The sequence below is a fragment of the Bos taurus genome, chromosome 3 (assembly GCF_002263795.3).
Source record: "Bos taurus isolate L1 Dominette 01449 registration number 42190680 breed Hereford chromosome 3, ARS-UCD2.0, whole genome shotgun sequence".
NCBI lineage: Eukaryota > Metazoa > Chordata > Mammalia > Artiodactyla > Bovidae > Bos > Bos taurus.
This window is the reverse complement of record NC_037330.1, coordinates 3767805-3789222: the sequence shown is the minus strand read 5'-3', so window position 1 is coordinate 3789222 and position 21418 is coordinate 3767805. Positions and strand designations below refer to the sequence as shown.

Below are 21418 nucleotides of genomic sequence, written 5' to 3'. Positions count from 1 at the left end.
GTCGAAAGGACCAGCTGAAGTCCCTGGTATGTATGTATGATGACAAATTCTCTTTATTGAGCACTTACTTTGTGTCAGACACCACAATAAACACATTACACATGTAGTATTATCTTATTCAAGCCTTATAACAGCCCGTTTTTTTCAAGTGGGGGAAGGGAAGCTCTAAGTTCTTACCCAATGTCAGTACTTATCTAAATGGAAGAAAGAGAAATTAAATCCAGGTGTGCATAACCTTAAAGTTTTTGTTTTAAAACAATACATTAACTGAATCACTGATTACTCTTGTCCATGTCAATTTCTCTCTTCCCTAAAATCATTCAAACACCTAGAATATACATAAATCATCAATTTATCCACAGACAATAATTCATTACTCACTGAATGATTCTAGCGTGTTGGAGTCCATCTGAATCACAGAGACAGTGTCTTTGTATCTTTTATGTTCCCTGAGTGACCAGCCCAAGGCTGGCCACAGAGGTTGGGCTTAAGTGTTGCCTGAATGAATGACACTGGAGATGATGCAGAATGAGTGTGTGTGTATGTGTGTGCTTGTGTGTGTGTGCGTGTGCATGATTCATACCAAAGAATCAGAGTTAGAAGGAATGTTAGAAACTGTTTTGTCAAGCCTTATCTGATGCTTAAGTCCTTTCATATCCGTTCATTCACAGTATGATTGTGGATATAGTAAAAGCATGGACAAAGAGAAGACTGCATTCATCAGAATTTGAGGAGAGTGGGACAGGGCAGAAGTCTCACAGTATCATAGATTACACTAGAATGAAAAAAAAGTTGAGAATCAAGGCATAATCCTTCAAGGCTTAATTTACTGTCTGGGTTCACATGTTCCCTGGGGGAGTCAGAACAGCCACAGGTGTCCTGGATACAGACACATCAGTTTCCACACACAATGGTCCTAACAAGTACTGCTTCTGCTTCTGCATGGGCTACCATCATTTATGGCTTGTATCTGGTGGGCTCTGCTCTGTGGGCTGCTCTAGTTCACTAGTTCTCAAACTTTACAAGGCAATAGACTCAGATTTCTGGCCCCACCCCTAGAGCATCTGATTCAGGAGATCTGAGTAGAGTCTAAGAATTTGCATTTCCAACAAGTTCCCAGGAAATGCTGACACTGCTGGTCCTGGGACATACTTTGAGAACCACTGTTGGACTTGATGTTTGTTGTTGCTATTGTTTGTTTTCCCATGCAAACTCAAACAACTGCAACAGTGGAGACGTTGGTGAAAACCTACCTAGCTTTAAACCCTCAGCTTTGCTGTGGTCCTCAAATCCACACCTGACCTCCCTCTTGAATTCCAAACAGATGTATTCAACTCCCCACCAGACATCCACATCCATGTGGCCCACAAAAGCCTTCACACTCAACACGTTCCACCTGAATTCACTATTTAGATCTTTCCTTCTTTTCTGAACTTTCTATCTCTGCTTGTGATATCAACATTCACTCAATTTAGAAACCTCAAAGTCATCTTCAACTTCAGCTTTTCTTCTTATATTTAATGTCATTTAATTCTGGAATTTAAGCTCCCCAATGGCAGATATTTGGTCTGTTTTGTTTACCATTATATCTCCAGCACTTCTAAGTGATGCCTGAATTCACCGGGTATTGAAGGAATGAATTCCCCGAAACTTCTCTCTAATCTGTGCAGTGGGTCAAGCCTTATCCCTCACCTGTACCATGACAATAACCTCCTGCCCAGCTTCCCTGCCTGCAGTGTTATGTCAGCTCCAATGCTCTGTACTTCTATGTTGAAAGCACAAACTGACTAACATCACAATTGTGATGTTACAAACTTCTGATCAGACTTTGCATAACTCTCAGCATAAGGTGCTACACAAAACAAATAAGATACTATACAGAGCACTTCACACTTCGGCATCAATCTTGCTGTTCACCAACACCAGGATCTCAGTCCCCCAGATGAACCCTGCATACCAGTCTTCCTCCCATGCCAGACACAACCTTATTTCTGTAACTCTGTACATGCGAAGCTATACCTTTCTAACAATGTACTATCTGCCTTTCATCACCTGAAAATGACATACTCTGTCAAGACCAGGTGACAATGTCACATCCACTATGAGCATTTTTAAAAATAGTCCCTTGATCCCTCGGCCCCAGTACACATGTATATACCCGAAAGGGAACTACTGATCCAATCTCTACAATCATAGCCTTTGTATCTGTACTATAACATATACCCAGACTATATTTTATGGTGATTATTTTGTTACAGCAGTATCTTATCCACAAAGGAATCTGAGTGCTTGTAACACAGAAGCTGTTTCCCTTCCTCTTGTAATCACTAGTATCTAACCCAGAGTCTGACAGAGAGAGAGGTCCTCAAAATGTTTGCTGAACTGGCCTCAATTTAATTTAGTTAGCATCAATCAGAGAGTAAGGAATAAACAAACAGTCCTGGACTTAGTGAGACTAATTCTCTGAGGTCTTCACCATCAAGGCCAAGCTGAAGACTAAAGTAATTACTTGGGTAGATAATTCATGAAAGAAGGAAAACCATTTGCATTTGAATGCTCTATGGAGGATTTTCTGCTTGTTGATGTTTCTGGAATTTTTCAGATAATGGCTTCAATTCTTTGATTCTTTCTTTAGTATACAGAGTAGGCCAGAAAGTTAATCTAGCAATCACTCTCCCATTTTAAACCAGGCAACTTTCAAGCAGTTATGCTGAACAGAAAGTGTCGGTAAAACCAGTAATATATATATACATATTATAGAATGCCATAATGTAGGGGTTGAAGGGTCTGCAAGGTTCAAATTCAGCCCTCCAAAGAGTTCCGAAAAAACGCCAGTTGGTGTTAAGTTGCTTTCCTGCTATTTTAATAACCTCAGATCTGGCCACCATTTATTCATGCCCTTAGAAATTCTCAAGGTCGCGGAAGGACGGGGGCGGGGTGAGACAACTCAGTAAGTGATATCTGTACCCCAGTGTGCAGGAGTCCTGTGTCCCAGGAACAAAATCCAATCCAGGACGCATAGGGCGCCTGGGAACCACAGGGAACGCCCAGTTCAGGTGGCAGGTGTCTGTGCGTCTGTCCCCTTCTGAGTGCACGTGAGCGGGCAGAGGGGGAAGGGGGAAGGTCATCTCTGCCTCGAAAATGCAACAATATGCCCGCCCCTCTTAAAACAAATACACACACACACACACACACACACACACTCTCTCTCACAGACGCAAATCCCCAGCACCTGCTTCGGAAGGCCCTCCCTCCAAGGCTGGCCGGGGGGCGAAGGCGGCTTCAGCAGAAGAGCGCGGCGGATTTACCGTGGCATTACTTTTAATTAACTCTGCCGCGGGTGCGGGGAGCGCAGGGTGGGCCCTAATCCCGGGCCCGCCTGACGTCACCTGGGAACGCGGCGGCGCTGGGCGGCGGGGACCGGCGACGACCTCGCCGCGACCCGGGCGCGCCTCCGCCCGCGCGGGGCTTTGCTCGGCGGGAATTAAGGAAAGGAGAAATGTTAGTACACTTTTAATTGGAAACCGAGTTCTGCTTTCAGAGCGGCTTGTTTACTCAGGACTGGGCATTAGAACTCAGGGGAGGCTCTAATTGAAGTGACGGCTTTGGAGATTATGGGGAACATATGGCCCTACCGCCGGGCTCTTTATCTGCATTTTCTCATAAAACTGCCGTCGGTGTGTGTTTCTGCGCTCACCCTTGTACGTTTCTCAAGGGTCTGGGAGGAGCGGGTGAATACGTTGCCCGCATGGGCTGGGACGCCCGGCACCTTGAGCTCCCTCCCGGCCCGATGGCACTGGGAGCCCCGCCTGGGCTCGCTGGCTCAGCCTGAGCACTCGAAGGGGAAAAAAAAAGAGAGCGAGAGAGAGAGCGAGAGAGAGAGACCGTGAAAGAAAAGAAATGGGGCGGGTAAGCGTCTAGCAGGGGGCGTCACTCAACGTGTTGTGAGCTGACTGCAGGAGGGAGTTGCCAAGGTGACGGAAGATTCCCACCCCGCCGCCGCCTTCCTCCGAGGCCCAAGAGAGGGAGCCTCCTCGTGCCTGGTTGCGGCCAAGCCATACACAGAAGAGAAATGAGAAGTCGGGTGTCTTGGGAACAGAACTACATTTCTCCCTAACTGGCTAGCATCAACCAACCAGTCAATCGATCGATCATCTATTTATACACCTGTGCAGTCTCCAGCACCAATCAACATCCCGTTAGTTACCACTCTCCCCAGTAAGAAGTAGAATCTTCTTACTACATCTAGAGGTGCCAGGTAAAATATAGGACACAGTTGAATCTGAATTTCTGAGAAACAGTGATTTTATATGATAGAAGACATAGTCATACCAAAAATATTATTCACTATTTATGGGAAATTCAAATTTAACTAGATTTTTTTTTGTTGTTTTTTACTAAATCTCATCACCCTTCTCATTCTACTGAAAAAGCTGCCTTTCGTCTTAATTCTAGACTCTCTCTGGTTCACAGCCGATTGACAAGCCCCCACTCTGTCCCCCTGAACTTCACCTTCAGCTGGACCTGTGATTCTCAACCTTGAGTCTGAACATCAGACTCAACCAGGGAGCTTTCACCCCAGACTTATTAACTCCTCAAGGCCCACTCCACAGGAATCCAAAGTACTTTTTTTAAATACATAAGTAGAATAAGTCATATAGAGTGACTACTTTGAAGAGTAACTCTCATTTGAACATACAATCTGGTTTATCTATTTACTTGGTTATGGCTATGGACTGCCTCCCCTCCCCTGGCCCGCCCCACCGCCTGTTAGAATATTATGTAAGAGCAGAGCTCTCAGTGCGCCACCTAAAACAGGCTGCTACTCTGTGTGCTCCACACTATTTGCTCATCAGCCGAACCTCACACACTTCTGTATGTTCCCCCATGCCCCAAACACAGTCCTTGCCCAAGGCAGGCACTCAGCACCGTTCTGTGGATGAACGGACGCTGAGTTGGTTCACTCACTGCTTTCCCATCCTTATGGATTCCTAAGAAGGAATACCTGGACACCCGCCGTGAACACCAGCTGGGTCCACTGATCCTCCCCAGTGCACACAAGCACATGCTACTCAAAACCCTGCTCACATCCCCAAGAAGAAAACAGCATGGCTCTGGATCCTGGTGTGCAAAGCTGGATTTAGACAACTAAGAGTCCAAATGGTTCTTAAATCCTCAGCCTTCCATATACTTTCACAGCATCAAATATAAAAGTTCTCAAAGGAAGCCATATCTGGTTTGCCACCAATCCTTAGTAAAGCGGACTTTGGGTTTTTCCTAGGTCACCACTACCAGGGCATATGGAAATACTGGAGGTGATTTTTCCTTTTGCTCAGTAAAGCTTCTTCAGACTCAGCATGAAAATTCTTGGTTGGAAATCTAAAAGTTGATGGGCTTAGCCTGAATGCCGGTGCAAGAAAACCAGCGTCTTTTCTGTACTTCCTCCCCGTCTTTACTACTGATACATGATAGTAAAGGAAAGTGAATATCTGATTATTTAACTCAGGTCATGAAAGGTCAAAGTCATGGGCTGGCTCTGCATGGCCAGAGATTTCACCCCTAGCATACACCAGTCACACCGCAAAGCCCCGCCCTTGTACCCCAAAAGGAGCCAATAAAAAGGTGGATAGAAGCACAAATTTCATCACTGCTACTGGAAAAACAAATCAAAGTGCATTTTTTCTGAAAAAGGGGTTAAACAGATGGTAGGATATTCTAGGTCAGCTTGTAGAAGCCTGTTAGAAAACGTTTTGATGTGTACTGATTTATTCCACCATTGTACTTTTATCCATTTAATTCACAAGGACTCTGGTTTGCATGGCTGATAATTCTCATCTGCACAAAAAAAGCAACTGGTTTCTCCTGCTGTCATCAAATAAGTCACAGGGAACAGAATAGAAATGTATTGAGTAGTTGTAAAAACAAACACACAAAAAAATAGTATCTTAAGCAAACTTTTAAAGTACTTCCACATTCACACACCATGTTTGCTTTGCATCCGCGCAAGCCTCCTACTTCCTTATAAAAGCTGTGCATATGCCATACAGTGATAGGGGTTAATTATTAAAGAAGGACCAGAGGTGAGGACAGACGGCAACCTTGTGCTCGATTTGAAAGAGTGAGCCTCAATTGAAATCTTGTTTTTATCGCTGTATCTCCTTGCTTTATCGCTTGTTTTTACCGTGTGTGAAGATTCTTCAGCTGGGGTCTCTCAGGTAGGGAGTCTGACTGAACACCTGGAGCCCTGCCATAACCAGCAGGGAGAACTGTCCGTGAAACATGAGAACAAAATTTTAATATACGTGTACGTATTTTTATTAACCAGGCAACACAGCCTAATGCTTAATGAATCTGGCTCTGGAGCTGCTTTGCCTGTGTTTGAATGCTGGCTCTTTTCATTACTAGCTACAGAACTTAAGAAAATTAATAATTTGTGCTTATCTTCCTAATCTATAGAATGGGAATAATCATAACATTCCTCATCAGCTTGATATAACAGTTAGGTCAGTTCATTCATGTAAAATGCCTAAGGCAATGCCGTGTGCAGAGTGAGGGTCCGTAAGTGATAACATCATCACCATGCAAAGATCACAATGATCAACTGTCCACTTGACCAACTGTTTTTCTTACAGGGACTGAATGCACACAGAACACTATTACACATGAAATATGATCTGCAGCCATTGTGCTCATTTTAAAGTATGGTTTTTCACCAAAATTACTAAGTGAGAGCACATATCTGAAATTAAATTACAGTTCAGTGGAAAAGAGATAATGCATCATCATCTCAATTTATGTATTGCCTGTAACTTTTCAAGCACTGAAGATAAACTCTGCCCAACTCACAATTACAGCAAAGGCTGAGTATCAAGTGTCCTGACTCGGTAATTGGTAGAATTAAGTTCTTATTTTGGCTTACCTTTGACTCAAGTATCCTGTGTCCTTATTTCTCCATCTATAACATGAAGACAAAACAAATACACTAGAAGACAAAGGTTCAGAAGAGAAAAGAAGCATGGAGCCTCAGACTGAGGGCAACAAATAATTCTGGTATCATGGCTGTGATACTAACAAGAGACAAAACTTGATTTTGGAAAAAAAAACCTGAGAGCCTCAGGCAATTATATCTGCCTCTTGCATGCTTTCCACAGATGCCAGATTAATAAATCAAAAATGTCCATGAAGACCTTTGTGCTAGTCATGATATAAATATGTGTGCTCTTCATGTCTCCTTAATAATACCAACAAAAATGAAAACAGATAACAGTTATCACATGTTTACTCTATGCAAGGCACTGAGCCAAGTCTCTGGGGCCAGACGATACTTTCTGTGTCTTTGGTTTTAGTCTTAGCACCTGACACAGTGTGGGTATATGCAGAAGATTAAAACATATTTATTGGCCTGAGATTCAAAGGATTTATAGTTCTAAAACTTGGGAATAGGTTTGAAAGTAATTGCCCTGTGAAGCAGTATTTTTCAAATTTCAGGCCATGATCCATAAATAGATTATGAAATTAATAGAGTAGCCTAAGACTAGAGCTAAAAAATCAAATGTAATTGGTAATATCAGCATGTAGGTTAAGCAGTAAGTCAATTGAGGTGTTGAAACTTTATTTCACATACACACATGAATGTATATGATAGGGCATGGCTTTTAAAAAGTATTTTTACTAAGCCACAGTTAAATTTTTCAAGAAAATGCTCTTGTAGAGGAATCTTGAACACACTGCTTTACAAGAAAATATAAAACAGAATTTAAATGTATTTCTTAACAAGAATAATGTTTACCTGAGTATTTTAACATCTACTCAAGATGTTTTGTTTTTGCTTTTAGTTTTAGTGGCTCACCCCCTTGTTTCTTAACGAAAAGGGTGACAAGGCTGATCTCTAGACTATGTCCCTTTTCCTAGCTCTCAGCCCTTGTATATTAACAAGGTTGGCCTCATTGTACCCCCGATATGGGCGCTGGCTTTGAGATGTTTTTCTGAATTCTGCCCCCCCGCCCTTTTTTTTTTCCTGCAACTAAAACACAGCATTTAGCGCAGAGCTGGACAAAGCATAGGGGTTCATAAGAAGTATCTGTTGGATTAAGGTTGGTTAGGTGGCTGCCTGAAGGACAGAAGTAGATCATGGCATGTAACAGAGCAATGCGAGGAGGTCCCTGCAGGAATACAATGAATTCTCTAATGGGTAACTGTCCGGCTCGTGTCCTTCCCGGACCCAAAGATGAGTGCTACAGGAAAGAATGGGGGCTAAGCTCAGTATGCCCTGCCCATTCTTGCTTGAAACGCCTACTGAGTCCCAGAGGTGACTGCAAGACCATTTCCTCCTGCTCTTCTGAACTGACTTTCCAGGGTGCAATGCTGGATCGAACAACATTCAGAGACTGGAGAGCACCTCTGAGACACGAAGGCCCAAGGAGTGAATTGATCCCTCTCCAGTCCATCACCCCAGCCACCCCAAGTGACAGGCCCGCCCTGAGGTGCCCTCAGGTCAGCTATCCAGAAGCATCTAAAATAGAAGTGCAAAGACAGAAGATGAGACATTTGTAAAATGATAGATCTTTGGGGAAATAAGCTTATGAGCTGTGAGCTATCCAGAAGTATGCTAGCCTCTGCACCAGTAGATAATACTGATACTATTTACTGGATATAAGCAATCCACTCTGCCTTCTTGCCGGAGAATCCCATGGTGGGCTCCACGGGGTCACAAAGAGTCAGACACGACTGAAGCAACTTAGCACACATGCACCAAATTTCACACCGTTGATACCCATTACCTCTCTGACTTCTTCCAGCAACTCACAAAAGTGTTAAAATCCCCTTTTACTGATCAAGAAAGAGAGTCCTATAGAGGAGAAGTACAAGCAAACCTCATCTTATTGTGTATCGCTTTACTGCACTTCGCAGATATTGCTTTTTTTTAACAAATGGAAGGTTTGTGGCAGCCCTACATTGAGCAAGTCTATTTAGGCTGTATTTGTCACAGCATTTGCCTACTTCATGTCTATGTCCAGTCTGGTCATTCTCACAGTGTTTCAAAATTTTGCATTATTATTATATTTGCTATGGTGATTTGTGATCAGTGATCTTTGATGTTACTATTGTAACTGGGCATTTTTTAAGCAGTAATGTATTTTTTAATTAAGGCATAGACATTATGTTTTTAGATATAATGCCACCATACACTTAACAGACTACAGTACAGTGTGAACATAACTTTTATATGCACTGAGAAACCAAAAAATTCTTGTGACTCACTTTGAGATAGTCTCTTTATTAAGGTGGTCTGGAATCAAACCTGCTATAATTTTGTAAATCTCCAAGCTGTGATTTTTGCCAAGCCTATAATTTTTCCCAAGGTCACAATGCTTGTGAGTACAGGCACAACTCAAATTCAGACCTGTCTAACTTTAGGTCCCAAGCACTTTGTACTACAATGTGGAGAAGGAGTCTAACTCAAAGAGCCCGCTGACTCTTCCTTGCATTTTAAAATTCATGACTATGAACTGACAAGATAATCCCATAGGACAGTGGAGCATTTTCCAGAATTCATGAGGTAACCACTGACTCTCTATTCTAATTTATTGAAGAACAAGAAGACTTCCAAGATAGGCTGGACTATTTCTGTAATGAATTAAAAAAAAATCAATTCCAAGGTTGTAGAAGGAAATGAAAACCAGCATCTAAATATTAGTAGTAATGAACCTGACTCAGAAGAGGAGAGATGTATTCCACAATGAGAACAGTAAGAGTTATCTGAATCATTCCAAGCAGCAATATCCCACATCCTAAGAAAAATTAAGAAGGAAGAAGGATTCTCAAACTCTGGTATGTGTGAGGAATATTCACTCCTGCTCCAGTAACAAGAAAGTCATACTGGAGGTTAGTGTTTGTCTGATAAGGATCGCAGAGGCTAACGTGGACAGGACAAAGGTAACTTATTCACATGATAGATAAACATTTACTGGGTACCTACCGCATGCCAGGCACTGCATTAGGACCAGGTGGATGCAGACCATAAGGAGAGAGGCACCATATGCCTTTCAGTGCAGTCCAGACCAGTGGATCAACAGAGGCTGTTGATGGAATTGCTGTTGTCATCTACAACATAATGCTTGCTTTGAAGAAAGGTTTCTCATGATGGGACTTCATGACCCAGGCTTCTTCTGGGAAAATCTCTCTATAGACGCAGAGCATCAAACAGAATCCTGCCTTAGGCTGCTGACAGTTTTAACTTTAAGAATGAATGCAGGGCCAGCTATTCTTGGATTTTGGTCTGACCAAGGAAGAGCTGGTAAACCAAGAGGGTGTGATGGTTTGAATCCTGGAAGGAAATCTTAGACAAGGAAGAAATCCTCAGCACAATCTAAAATTCATTCTCTTCTTCAGTTGAGAAAATTTTAAAGTGGTAAGCAAACAAACCCCAAAACAACTAAGCAAAAAAACAGGTTGATCCCATGATAGGAGATGCTAAAAGGAAATAAAACATAACAGATACAGCTGGAGGGAGGGGCAAAAATGAAATTCTGACTAGGCATTTCTGGTGATCTCAAAAATGAAGGAAAAAAGGCAATTTAACACAAATATAACACAAAACTAAATGCAATGCAGTATCCTGGATTGGATCCCGGAATGAATAAAGACATTAGCAGGAAATATCTTGAAACTGAATAAGCTAGAGTTAATAGTTCTGAACCAATGTTAATTTCTTGGTTTACATGGTCCATTTATCAAAATGTACATTTAAATGTAAAATGTTGACATTAGGTGGAACTGGGCAAAGAATGTATGGGAATATCTGTCCCACTTTGCAATTGCTCTATAAATCTAAAATTTTATTTCAAAATGTTGAAAGTTTTAAAAAACCACTATACGAGACATTCTTAGATGAACTCTGACATTGAAAGAAATGTGACAATAAGAGGGCTAGATAATTAGGAAATGCAACACGGACAAGCCAGGAGCCATGACTGCATATAGTGAGCCCCCGAGTCCCCACCTTCTTCCCTGGGTCAAAAAAGCCAGTGACATCAATAGAATATGATATCCCTGACAAGCAGTAATAATAACACGGTGCCAGTTCAGACTACATATGGAAGATTTTATACCCTGCTGGGTGTATTTTTTTTTTTTTTTTTTTTGAGAATACAGTATTTTTATAGACAGAGTGAAGAGTCTTTTCTAAGGGATAGTGAAAGAATAAGGAAAAAAACAAAAGATTTAGGGAGCCGAAGGGACTCTGTCTCTAACTCGAAGGGCTGTCACATGTCAGGGAGACTACTGTATTCTTTGAGTTCCTGAAAGAGGAACTAATGCCAAAGCTAATGTTACACATGGAAATAGATACTTGGGTTCAGTGGAACAATTTGACAATCCACATTCAGAATGTGAGGTCAGGAACTCCCTGTGGTTGGACAGGCTCAAACAGAGCTTGAATGAGAGCTCCTGGTGGGTGTCTGAAGTAGATAAAGTTAAGGCTATTATAGTTCTAGTTCCAGTAATAGTTCTAGTTCTAGCAATTTAGTTCCAGTAATGCAGCTTATAGTCTTTTTGGTGCCTATTGACTTTATGATCAACTAAAACCCCACGTGAAATTCCATGGAAAGAGGCCCTGTAGCATATAAATACTGTTAAAGTTTGGAATGCAGTGGTTAGATCTCATTTTGCTGACTCTGTACTGTTCTGGTAGCTTGTCAAAATCCTTTTGAACATGGCAAATATCAGCTGACAAACCTGTCACCTGACGGTGTTCCCTGTCAGGTTTGTGTCATCTGCTAATTGAATAAACCTGCCTTCAGTGTCTTCGAGTTATTGATATAAATGTTAAAGAGGACAGTCATCCAGTCGTTCACTCAATAAATATTTATCAAGCACCTACAGTGTGTAAAGTGTTCAGGACAGAAATGAGAGGAGAAACCGTATTTGTATGGGGACAGATCCTAAAACAGTTTGCTTTCTCTAAAGCGCTAAGATGAGGTGGACTTCTTTCCTTGAAGATTTAATTTAACTCATTAGGTATTTATTGATCACTTTTTTCCTTGGCATCAGCTAAGCCTTCTTAAAGGAACAAAAGAATTAAAGTTTGCAACCCTATTCTCAAGAAGTTGGTCCTCTCATTAGTAATTCTGGCTTTGCGGCTTTTATGCCGGAAGACAGGCAACATTTATGTAATTGACAAAGTGAGTGGTAGACAAGATATTTGATTCTGATTAAAACCTTAATGTCATTTTATTTAAAGCTGCAAAAAACAATGATAGATTATTAGAGCTGAAGCGGGCAACAGGGCATCATCTTCCCCACCCACCTAGTCGATATCACTTTCAACAACTACAGTCTGATTCTTGAGCAGTTCCACTGTTGCTGTTGACCAGTTGCTAAGTCCTACCCAACTCTTTTGCCACCCCGTGGCAGGCAAGAATACTGGAGTACGTTGCCATTTCCCTCTCCAGAGGATCTTCCTGAGCAGGGACTGAACCCATGTCCCCTGCTTTGCAGGCGATTCTTTATCGCTGAGCCACCGGGGAAGCAGTTATACTGTGTTCAGTTCAGTTCAGTTCAGTCGCTCAGTCGTGTCCAACTCTTTGCAACCCCATGAACCACAGCACGCCAGGCCTCCCTATCCATCACCAACTGTCGGAGTCTACCCAAACCCATGTCCATTGATTGAGTTGGTGATGCCATCCAACCATCTATACTGTGTTAGACCTAATAATTGGAATGACATCATAACATTCCCTATGTCAAGTCAAAATTGCTTCCCTTTGTCTCTTCATCTATAGTATAAATACTCTATGGTTTTTGTTAAAGAATTGAATGAATTCTAATTCTCTCTGAAGCTAGGTAAAAAAAGAACAGGTTTAGTCCAACCACTTGAAGTCAATAATTATATCTCCATTTAGTCTCTACTTCTCTAGCCTAAGTATCTACTATTCCTTAATTTGACATGGGTTGAGGACTATTTTTGTCATTTACAGCCTAACGCCATGCCTGGCATAAAGCAAGTACCTAAGATATACCTACTGAGCAAGTACATGAATAAGTGAACTGGAAAGCTCTAGTTTGTCAATATCAGCCTCAAAAACAAATGCCTGGAACTAGGAAACATTGCTAAAAATGTGGCCAGAGAAGTGGACTTGTTGATCTATTGCAGTTTGTCTGCTCTGAACATTATACTATTTTTTTAATTGACGTATAATCGACTTACAATGTTGTGTCAATTTATGCTGCACAGCAAAATAATTCAATTATGCATACATATGTGGTGATTTAGTTGCTAAGTCATGTCCAACTCTTGTGACCCCACGGACTGTAGCCCACCAGACTTCTCTGTCCATAGGATTTTCTAGGCAAGAATGCTGGAATGGGTTGCCATTTCCTTCTCCAGGGGATCTTCCTGACCCAGGAATTGAACCAGGGTCTCCTGCACTACAGGCAGATTCTTTACTGACTGAGCCACTAGGGAAGCCCTATATATACGTGTGTGTGTGTGTGTGTGTGTGTGTAGTGAAAGTTGCTCAGTCGTGTCTGACTCTTTGCAACCCCCTGGACTATACATTCTAAGGAATTCTCCCAGCCAGAATACTAGAGTGGGTAACTTTTCCCTTTTTTAGGGGATCTTCCCAACCCAGGGACTGAACCCAGGTCTCCGGCATTGCAGGCAGATTCTTTACCAGCTGAGCCACAAGGGAAGCCAAGAATACTGGAATGGATAGCCTATCCCTTCTCCAGCAGATATTCCTGACCCAGGAATCAAACCGGGGTCTCCTGCATTGCAGGCAGATTCTTTACCAACTGAGCTATCAGGGAAGCGCATACACACACACACACAAACACACGCATACACACACACATATAACACACACACACACACACACACACATATATATATATATATACATTCTTTTAAAAATTCTTTTTCATTATGACTTATCACAGGATGTTGAATACAGTTCCCCGTGCTATACAGTAGGATCTTGTTATTTATCCATTCTATATATAATAGCATCATTTGTTAACCCCAAACTTCCAGTCCATCCCTCCTCCTTCCAACCTTCCCCTGGGCAACCACAAGTCTTGAACACTGCACTTTTGATGGTGCTTAGATCCAGCTTCTTTTTGTCTTTGTGTGTGGGGAGGAGGCAGTACACTAAAGACACACTGTTTGTCCCCAGTTAAAATCTGTAATTGGAAAACAGTCACCAAGAGTCACACAACTGTGTACCAAGAAAGGCTAGACCACAGCATTTATTTCCGTGTCAGAAAGAATGGTATGTCCTTCTGGGTCTGCATGTCTTCCCAAGGTCATGCTGGTATTCTGATCCCCATAGCACTTAACCCCTTGTGAATTTGAAGATTTTGCAATATGGTGCAGAGGAGGCCCAGTGGTTGGGTACAGCATGGCACCTGAGGAAAAGACAGGATGAGCTGATCTACTAAGCAGCTGTTTAGCATGGGCCCGGCTACCCCAGAGTGAGATGTTCAATAGGGAGAAACTTCCCCCAAATTAAAACATACAGGAAAACTGAAGTCCAATGAACCCAACAGAAGCTGGGATTGTCCTGGTATCAGCTTACCTGAGGCTGCAGAGTCAGGCAAGAAGAACCAACCCTCAGGAGGGAAAGGAAACGAAACAACTGTGATGACGATGACAGCACCAGCAGGCACTGGCACTTACTAAACACCAGACTGTTAACATACATTTATGCTTTATTCCTCAGTGTAAGACACCATGATCACCACAACACCGTGATCACCACAGCACCATGATCTACAGCTATAAAGATGAGGGCTTGGAAAGGCTCCAAAACTTGCCCAAAGTCTCACAGATCTAAGTGGTATGGTGTACCTAAGGTGAGGGTCCCAGCTGACTGCCTCTAAAGCTCTTGAACTCAAGCATCACCCACAGGGCTTCTGTCCCATGTGTTTATTTATCCTTTAAAACAGATTTTATCGAGCACCCTCAGCATTCCAGGCCTGTGCTAAACCCTGCAGACACAGTAGTAAAGAAAAAAAGATGCACACAGTCCCTCATGGCGTTTAGCTCTCTGGCAAGAACAACAATTAAACAAGTGACCCCAATCAAGTGGGATCCATGTCACTGCAGGAGAGGTTAGGGGTAAACCCCCCAGGCACAAGGGAATAAGAGTCTTCCTCCGTGAAGTCAGTCTTAGAAAGAAGCTTAAGGGATACACTGGCAAGACTAAAGAGTGAGCAAGAGAGGCAGAGAGGGAATAAACTCTTAAGATGTGGAAGTCAGTGGGAGACACAGATACGTGCTGAATGTAGAGGGAGGGGTCAGAGGCTGCCCTGAGGCTGAGGAGATGAGCACAGTGAGATTCCAGAGGCCCTGTAAGCCATGGTAAGTGGTATGGAACTTGACTAGAACCGGCAATGGCAAAAACTACTAAGTTCACAGGGACATGCCCTCATGTGATATAGATTCTTCCACAAAAAGGGAGGCCAGGTTAACACAAATGTTGCCCCGTGGGACTGACTTCACTTGGGCAGTTGAAATTTCTCTGGCCTTGTGAAACCCAATCCAGAAAGTTTCTGAACCTCTGCAGGGAGGGTGTATGAGTCTTAGGTGAGTGAAGCAAATATATTCTAAATCCTTTCTTTATGCTGCTGCTGCTAAGTCACTTCAGTCGTGTCTGACTCTGTGCAACCCCATAGACGGCAGCCCACCAGGCTCCCCTGTCCCTGGGATTCTCCAGGCAAGAACACTGGAGTGGGTTGCCATTTCCTCTCCAATGCACCCACCAAACCTTAGTTAAAATCCAGCTTTCCGACAGGTGAGGAAACAAAGGCTCAAGCAGTTCAGCATGACTGTGGCAGACGGAATTACTGGTTCCCATTGATCGTTCTCCTTAATAGTTTTATGCATCTCCCTGTCTGGGCCTTGAGGTGCATGCAGTGTATTTCCCCTCCTCAGACTTTAGGTTTCATCTGGTTTGATTTGACCAGCACAGTGCTAGCACCTGTCATATGAGTAGAAACTTTAAACGTGATTGAATGGTAAAGCATGCCTTCCTGCACTTTTACCACTGCCAGGAGATCAGGCCTCATGGCTGCTGCTTCTCAAGCCTGAACCCAGTCACACAGAGCAGACTTGAACCTGATCTATAGCCTAGAGCCAAGGTCAGCAGAGATCAACAGATCCCAGGAGACTTGAAGACTTTCAGTGTGAAGCAGAGTCACTTCTGTTTACCCAGAGACTTGCAAATGTGTGAATAAATGTTTCTGGCTGTATGCCAAGGAATTTGGGGGTAATTTGTTACATAGCACCACCACAGCAATACCTGACTGATAAGAACTTACTCTGAACTTATAAAGAAACTTGCTGGAATGCACAGCACTGCCCTGTCATGGAACCAGGGTGCCTTGGTGGTGGCCTTCTAAGGGAGAAAGCAACCTAGACTGCCACTACAACCCACTCTCCTAGCCCCTGGCTTCCCGCCCACCACACATCACTCACCTGAGTCTGACGCTGCTGGGCTCACCAGGCTGAGCAGCTCCCGCTCCTTCTCATAGTCCCCTTTGCAGAGCAGCTGCCCCTCCTTCAGGACAAACTCATCACCCTTCTGGAGCTGCCGCTCGCAGACACAGCAGCAGAAGCAGCTCAGGTGGTACACGCTCTTCTGGGCCCGCATAACAAACTCGTTGGGTGCGATGGCCTCAAAGCAGCCCCCGCATTTGACAGCAAACAGCCTAGCAGCAGGGAAAAAGCAAAGCAAGGTCTGTGAGAAAGACAGCTGAGGCCCAAGTCTTCCCTCACGTCAGTCGCGAAAGGAACTTCAAGAACTGGGATAAGGAGACTTGGAATGGAATAGGCTTTAAATCTAGGTGATTTTATTCCCTGAGGAGGTTGAACCAAAGAATTCAGTTGAGTTACTCTCTCAAAGGCTTAAGAAAAGAAGGATGAGCAGCCTTGGAGGAAATGTGAGCTGAAGCCCAGAGTGTATTTGGTGTGCTCCATGGCAAAGTGTTCCCAAAGGATGCTCTACAGACTGGTGCCAGGCAGGCTGCCCAGGGTCCCCCAGGGCTGACTTTTCAAACAAAATAACAATAACAAAAAGGTCCAGGCCCACTCCAGTCGCAAGCAAACGGATGGGACCCAGAATGTGAGTTTTTAACAAGCTCCCCAGGGCATTCTGAGGTGTCATCTAATTTTTGAAAGAGAAACTGCATCCCAGCTTCTGAGCCTGATATTCAGTGGATTCAGCCCAGCTTTCAGGACTTCTATCTCATTTCACTTATTTTCATCTAGCCATGAAGAGGGTGTCCATCTATGTCAGGAGGAGGCAGTAGATACTAGAGATATAAAGGTTGATGAAATAATTCCCTTCCAGAAATGAGCTCAGGCTAATAAGAGAGACAGACATGTCCAGATAACCAGAGGGTCCCAGTATACAGAAGAGGAGACGACTAACTGTCAGGGAGTCAGCAGGAGAATCTGCATTTTATAGCACATTCAATAAATCTTGGTCCAGAGCATTATTCTATAGACAGGCCCTCCACCATGACAGCCTAAGTGTGGCCAGTCCCATCTCAGAAGTCCTTTCACACACTCACTCACTCATTTAGTCTTCTTCCCATTCATTCTTTCATTGATTCAGAAACACCCACCACACACTACACCAGACACTCTGTGTCTTAACAGCGGGGTGGGGAAGGAAACCCCGCCCCAGCAGCATTCACATCCTAAGAGTCTCCTGGAGTGTCTGCTGCAGGCCCAAAGAATACAAAACAAAGTCCTCATCCTCGGTCTCCATCCTCTGTTACAGAGCTCCCATAACAGTGAGAGAAACAGCAAACAAAGAAACAAACAGATCATGTCTACCCAGAGGGCTTTACCTTCAGGGAGCAGAATATAAGAATGATATGAAGCAGTGCTTCATGAACACAAAATAGGTGCATAAAGCCCTAGCCTGTTTGTAACAATTAATCACGTCTCAGTCCTGCAGCTACACTAGTAGAGGGCCACATCTGTACACGTGCACAGCGTGTTTATCTTGGCAACTTCCTGGACAAAGAGAAGGGTTCTGAGGGTAGAGTGGAGACGTGGGTAAGGAGGAATTACCAAGAAAGGAGCTGGCACAAGAGAGAGGAAGGCCGTGTCTTCAGGTGAAGGAAAACGAGGCCTGGAAAGGGGGCTGAAGCCGCCTCCTGCGAGTCTGCTAGGGAACAGCCTCTCTGGACAGAGGCAGCCTGCAGGGGATGCAGCACAGCTCGGGATGAGAAGCACATATGCAGTCTCACTCTTAACCTGGACCTCGGGCCCCGACACCAGCCTGCCCCTCCCCTTGACCACCTGACGATCATTAGAAACACCCATCCTGATATGCTTGCCTTCTGCCTCTCAACAAAGGGGGGTGAGGTTGGGGGGACAGTTCAGGGGCTGCTCTGGCTCTTTCACCACTAAGCAGGTATGTGACAGCCCTCTAAACAGAGCTCCAGGTCTCCACTGCTCTGCCCATGCCCTCTCCCTTCCCCCGTCTGCTCTGAGTGGTTCTGCTCTCCAAGTCAGAATTTCAGGGCACACCCGACCCAGGAACGATGGCCTTTACTCCCCACCCCAATGCTGGATGTCGTGTATCAGACAGAAAATCCACCTAGTTCATCCCCAGCCCCGAGTCCTCAGACACTGTTTGCCAACCTAAGCAAACGAATCAGGGCTTTAACAGGAACTGGTCAAAGGCTCTCCTTCTCCTCCCCTTCCCCGGGAAGGAACTGTCAAACAGAATCAAGGCAAACGCTCCCGGGAGTCAACAAGCTCTTGAGAATCCACAGTCACAGGTGGTGGCATCTGTGCTTGTCTAACTTCTACCCTGTTAATCTCCTCCTCTTTCTCCTCCCTTCTTAATTTCAACCCCCACTCCAAAAACTTCCCCCAAGTTGGAAAAAGGAGGGTTGCGGGGAGCTCAACAAAGAAATCCCACCATATTGACTCAGAACGGCTGGAGGAAGTGGCGGGAGTTGCCTGGGCTCCGATGCTGTAATGGTCATGATGGGCAGGGGTGGGGGGGTATAGAGACCTAGAAGAGGGGGGCAGTCCTGTTTCTCTTCATTCTCTGCATCAGCTTCCCCACTCTGGGTGAAGACCAGGTTGACCTCACCTAACTGCTTTTCACTAACCCGAGGGCAGCGCAAGGAGAAAAAACACATATCCACCACCTGTGTTCCAGATGTGTACACAGCTGCACGGGTACTACTGTGGACCCAGCTGCTGACTGCACACTTCCCACAAGTTGTTGTCTCTAAGGCTCAGACAAGCAGAGAAAAGGATTTGTTCAAAAGTCCAGGTCGTAATTAAAACACAGCCTATCTCTTCTCAATGCCCTGGATGGCGGCCCCCATGGTGACTTCACCCTCTGAATGCTAATGAGACTTCACTCTGGGTTCAGAACCTGGCAGGCTGGCTGTGCCCTGGAAAGCTAAGCCTGATTTCCAGAAACGTCCAACCCTGCTGGGCGCATATAACAACTGCCAACTTTGCCCACCACTAGACATTCACCCACTCCACTCCTGAAGGCTCCGTAAATGATTCTGTACCTCTTTGTTACATCTAATTCCTTCATTTGTAAAATGGAAATAATAGGTTCTAGCCAGTGGAGACATGTCCAGGGCCCAAGCCCTCTGTTAAGAGTTCTCCTTCCTCTACTAAATGTCCTTTGTCCTCCATGGGGCAGACATCGGGGTGGAGCACTAACCAAGGCCACTGTGTCCTCAGGGAGCTCACATTCTCCATCAGGCTGTCAACAAATGACCACGGGAGGCTGTTTAGGGTATGTAGGAGGGGGCCAGCCAGAAGAGCCCCAAACAGCCCTACCCAACTGGCTCGGGCTAGAGGTCACGACATCTTCCTTCTCTTCCTTCCCTCCCTCTCCATTTAGCTGTCTTCTTCTTCCCTCTGGCCCTTTCCTGCTCCCACCACAGGCAGGAGAGCCAAGGCTGACTGAAGCTCCATTCCAGGCCTTGCCTATCTCTCTCCCCGAACAGCCACAGCTCTGAGATGCACAACTGGTAGTTTTGGTGAGGGAGCTGGAGTCGAGTCTGCTGGCTCGGCCACTTCCAGGCAGTCCGTGTGAGTCAGGGCTCATCATGTAACCTCTGGTGGCCTCAGTTTGCTCTGATGGTGATGCCTACACTCCTGGATTACTGGGGATGAAATGCCAGCAGGTCTGAGGACCTGGAGACCCATAAGGAAGGGCACAATTCTTAGTTCTTATAACGGGCCTTGCCTCTGTCTTTGACTTTTTTTTCCCCCCGCCAAAGGTGGCTGTCTGTGCTCGAGTTTCCAAGCTGTGTCCTGAGAGATGGCTTCTTCCTTGACAGCAGGAGTCCTTTTGCTGACTCCTCCCGGCTCTGACATTAGCACGACCTCCTTTTCAAAGTGTGCAGCACTGACCCAAAAGAAGAATAGGGGATGCATGGCTGGCACAGCGGACATGCAGAGAACACGCCTTAGATGAGGCATGTCCTCCCACCACAACGCTCTGAGATAATGCAACGGAAATGAGGTATCTTGTATTAGGTGCCATGGAGGGCAGCAAAGAAGAAAAATAAAAGGTGACCTGATTCAGGGAAAGGACCAGGACTTGATGTAGGAAGACCTAGGCTCCAGGTTTCTTTTATCAAGAGGCCTCAGAAAAGCCACTGTCTTTTCCTGGGCCTGTTTTCTTATCTTTAACGAGAAAGTACTGCCCTGTATCAGCTGTTACACCAAGTTCTTAGAGGTTGTGGAAGGGGTCAGTCTCTATTCTGCTTGTCTCCTTTTAACCAGAGAAGCCAACTAAATCCTAAATCCAGGTCTCCAGATAGCGTTTCAGCATGACAGGGCCTTACTATGGTAATTCTCCAAACAAGGTATTTTCCAGAAACATACCATTCATAGACATCCATCCATACACATGTGTGTATGTGTGTGTGCATATACATATATATTTTTGCATATCTTTGAATGTTATGGTTCATTCACAAATATAAACACATACATACATATGCACACACCAGCTAAAACCAACAACTCACTCACGTATTTCTTTCTTTCTTCCTATCTGCACAGTATAAATATGTAAGTACTTCCAGAAAGGATTTACATTATATATATATACATACATATATATATATTGTACAAATTTTCAAATATATCTATTTCTAGAAAAGATCTCATTTGAAGATAGCAAAATGCTCCTAAGGTACGTTTGAAATCCATTAGGCTGGATAATTTAACTCACTTCCATTTTCATGATTCACGTGTTTATTATAGTGTTGGAGATCCTACTCTGTAGGTAAGGAGAATGTTTCCAAAGCAGATATGAAGTCTTGCCACCTGAGAAACTCCTAGAGAACATGACCAAGGCGATGAAGACAGAGGTCAGACCGCTGGGAAGCAACAGCACACCCTGCACAGCCG

The 21418-nt window shown here is 44.2% G+C and overlaps 1 protein-coding gene across 1 annotated transcript in view; it reads right to left on the bottom strand.

Annotated features, from left to right (window-relative positions):
• LMX1A (LIM homeobox transcription factor 1 alpha) overlaps positions 1-21418 on the bottom strand; it is a 173409-nt gene that overhangs the window by 38712 nt on the left and 113279 nt on the right. The window contains exon 3 of the mRNA NM_001191325.1: positions 16478-16710. Within this exon, the coding sequence (NP_001178254.1) occupies positions 16478-16710 (233 nt within the window). The remainder of the gene's footprint in view (positions 1-16477; positions 16711-21418) is intronic.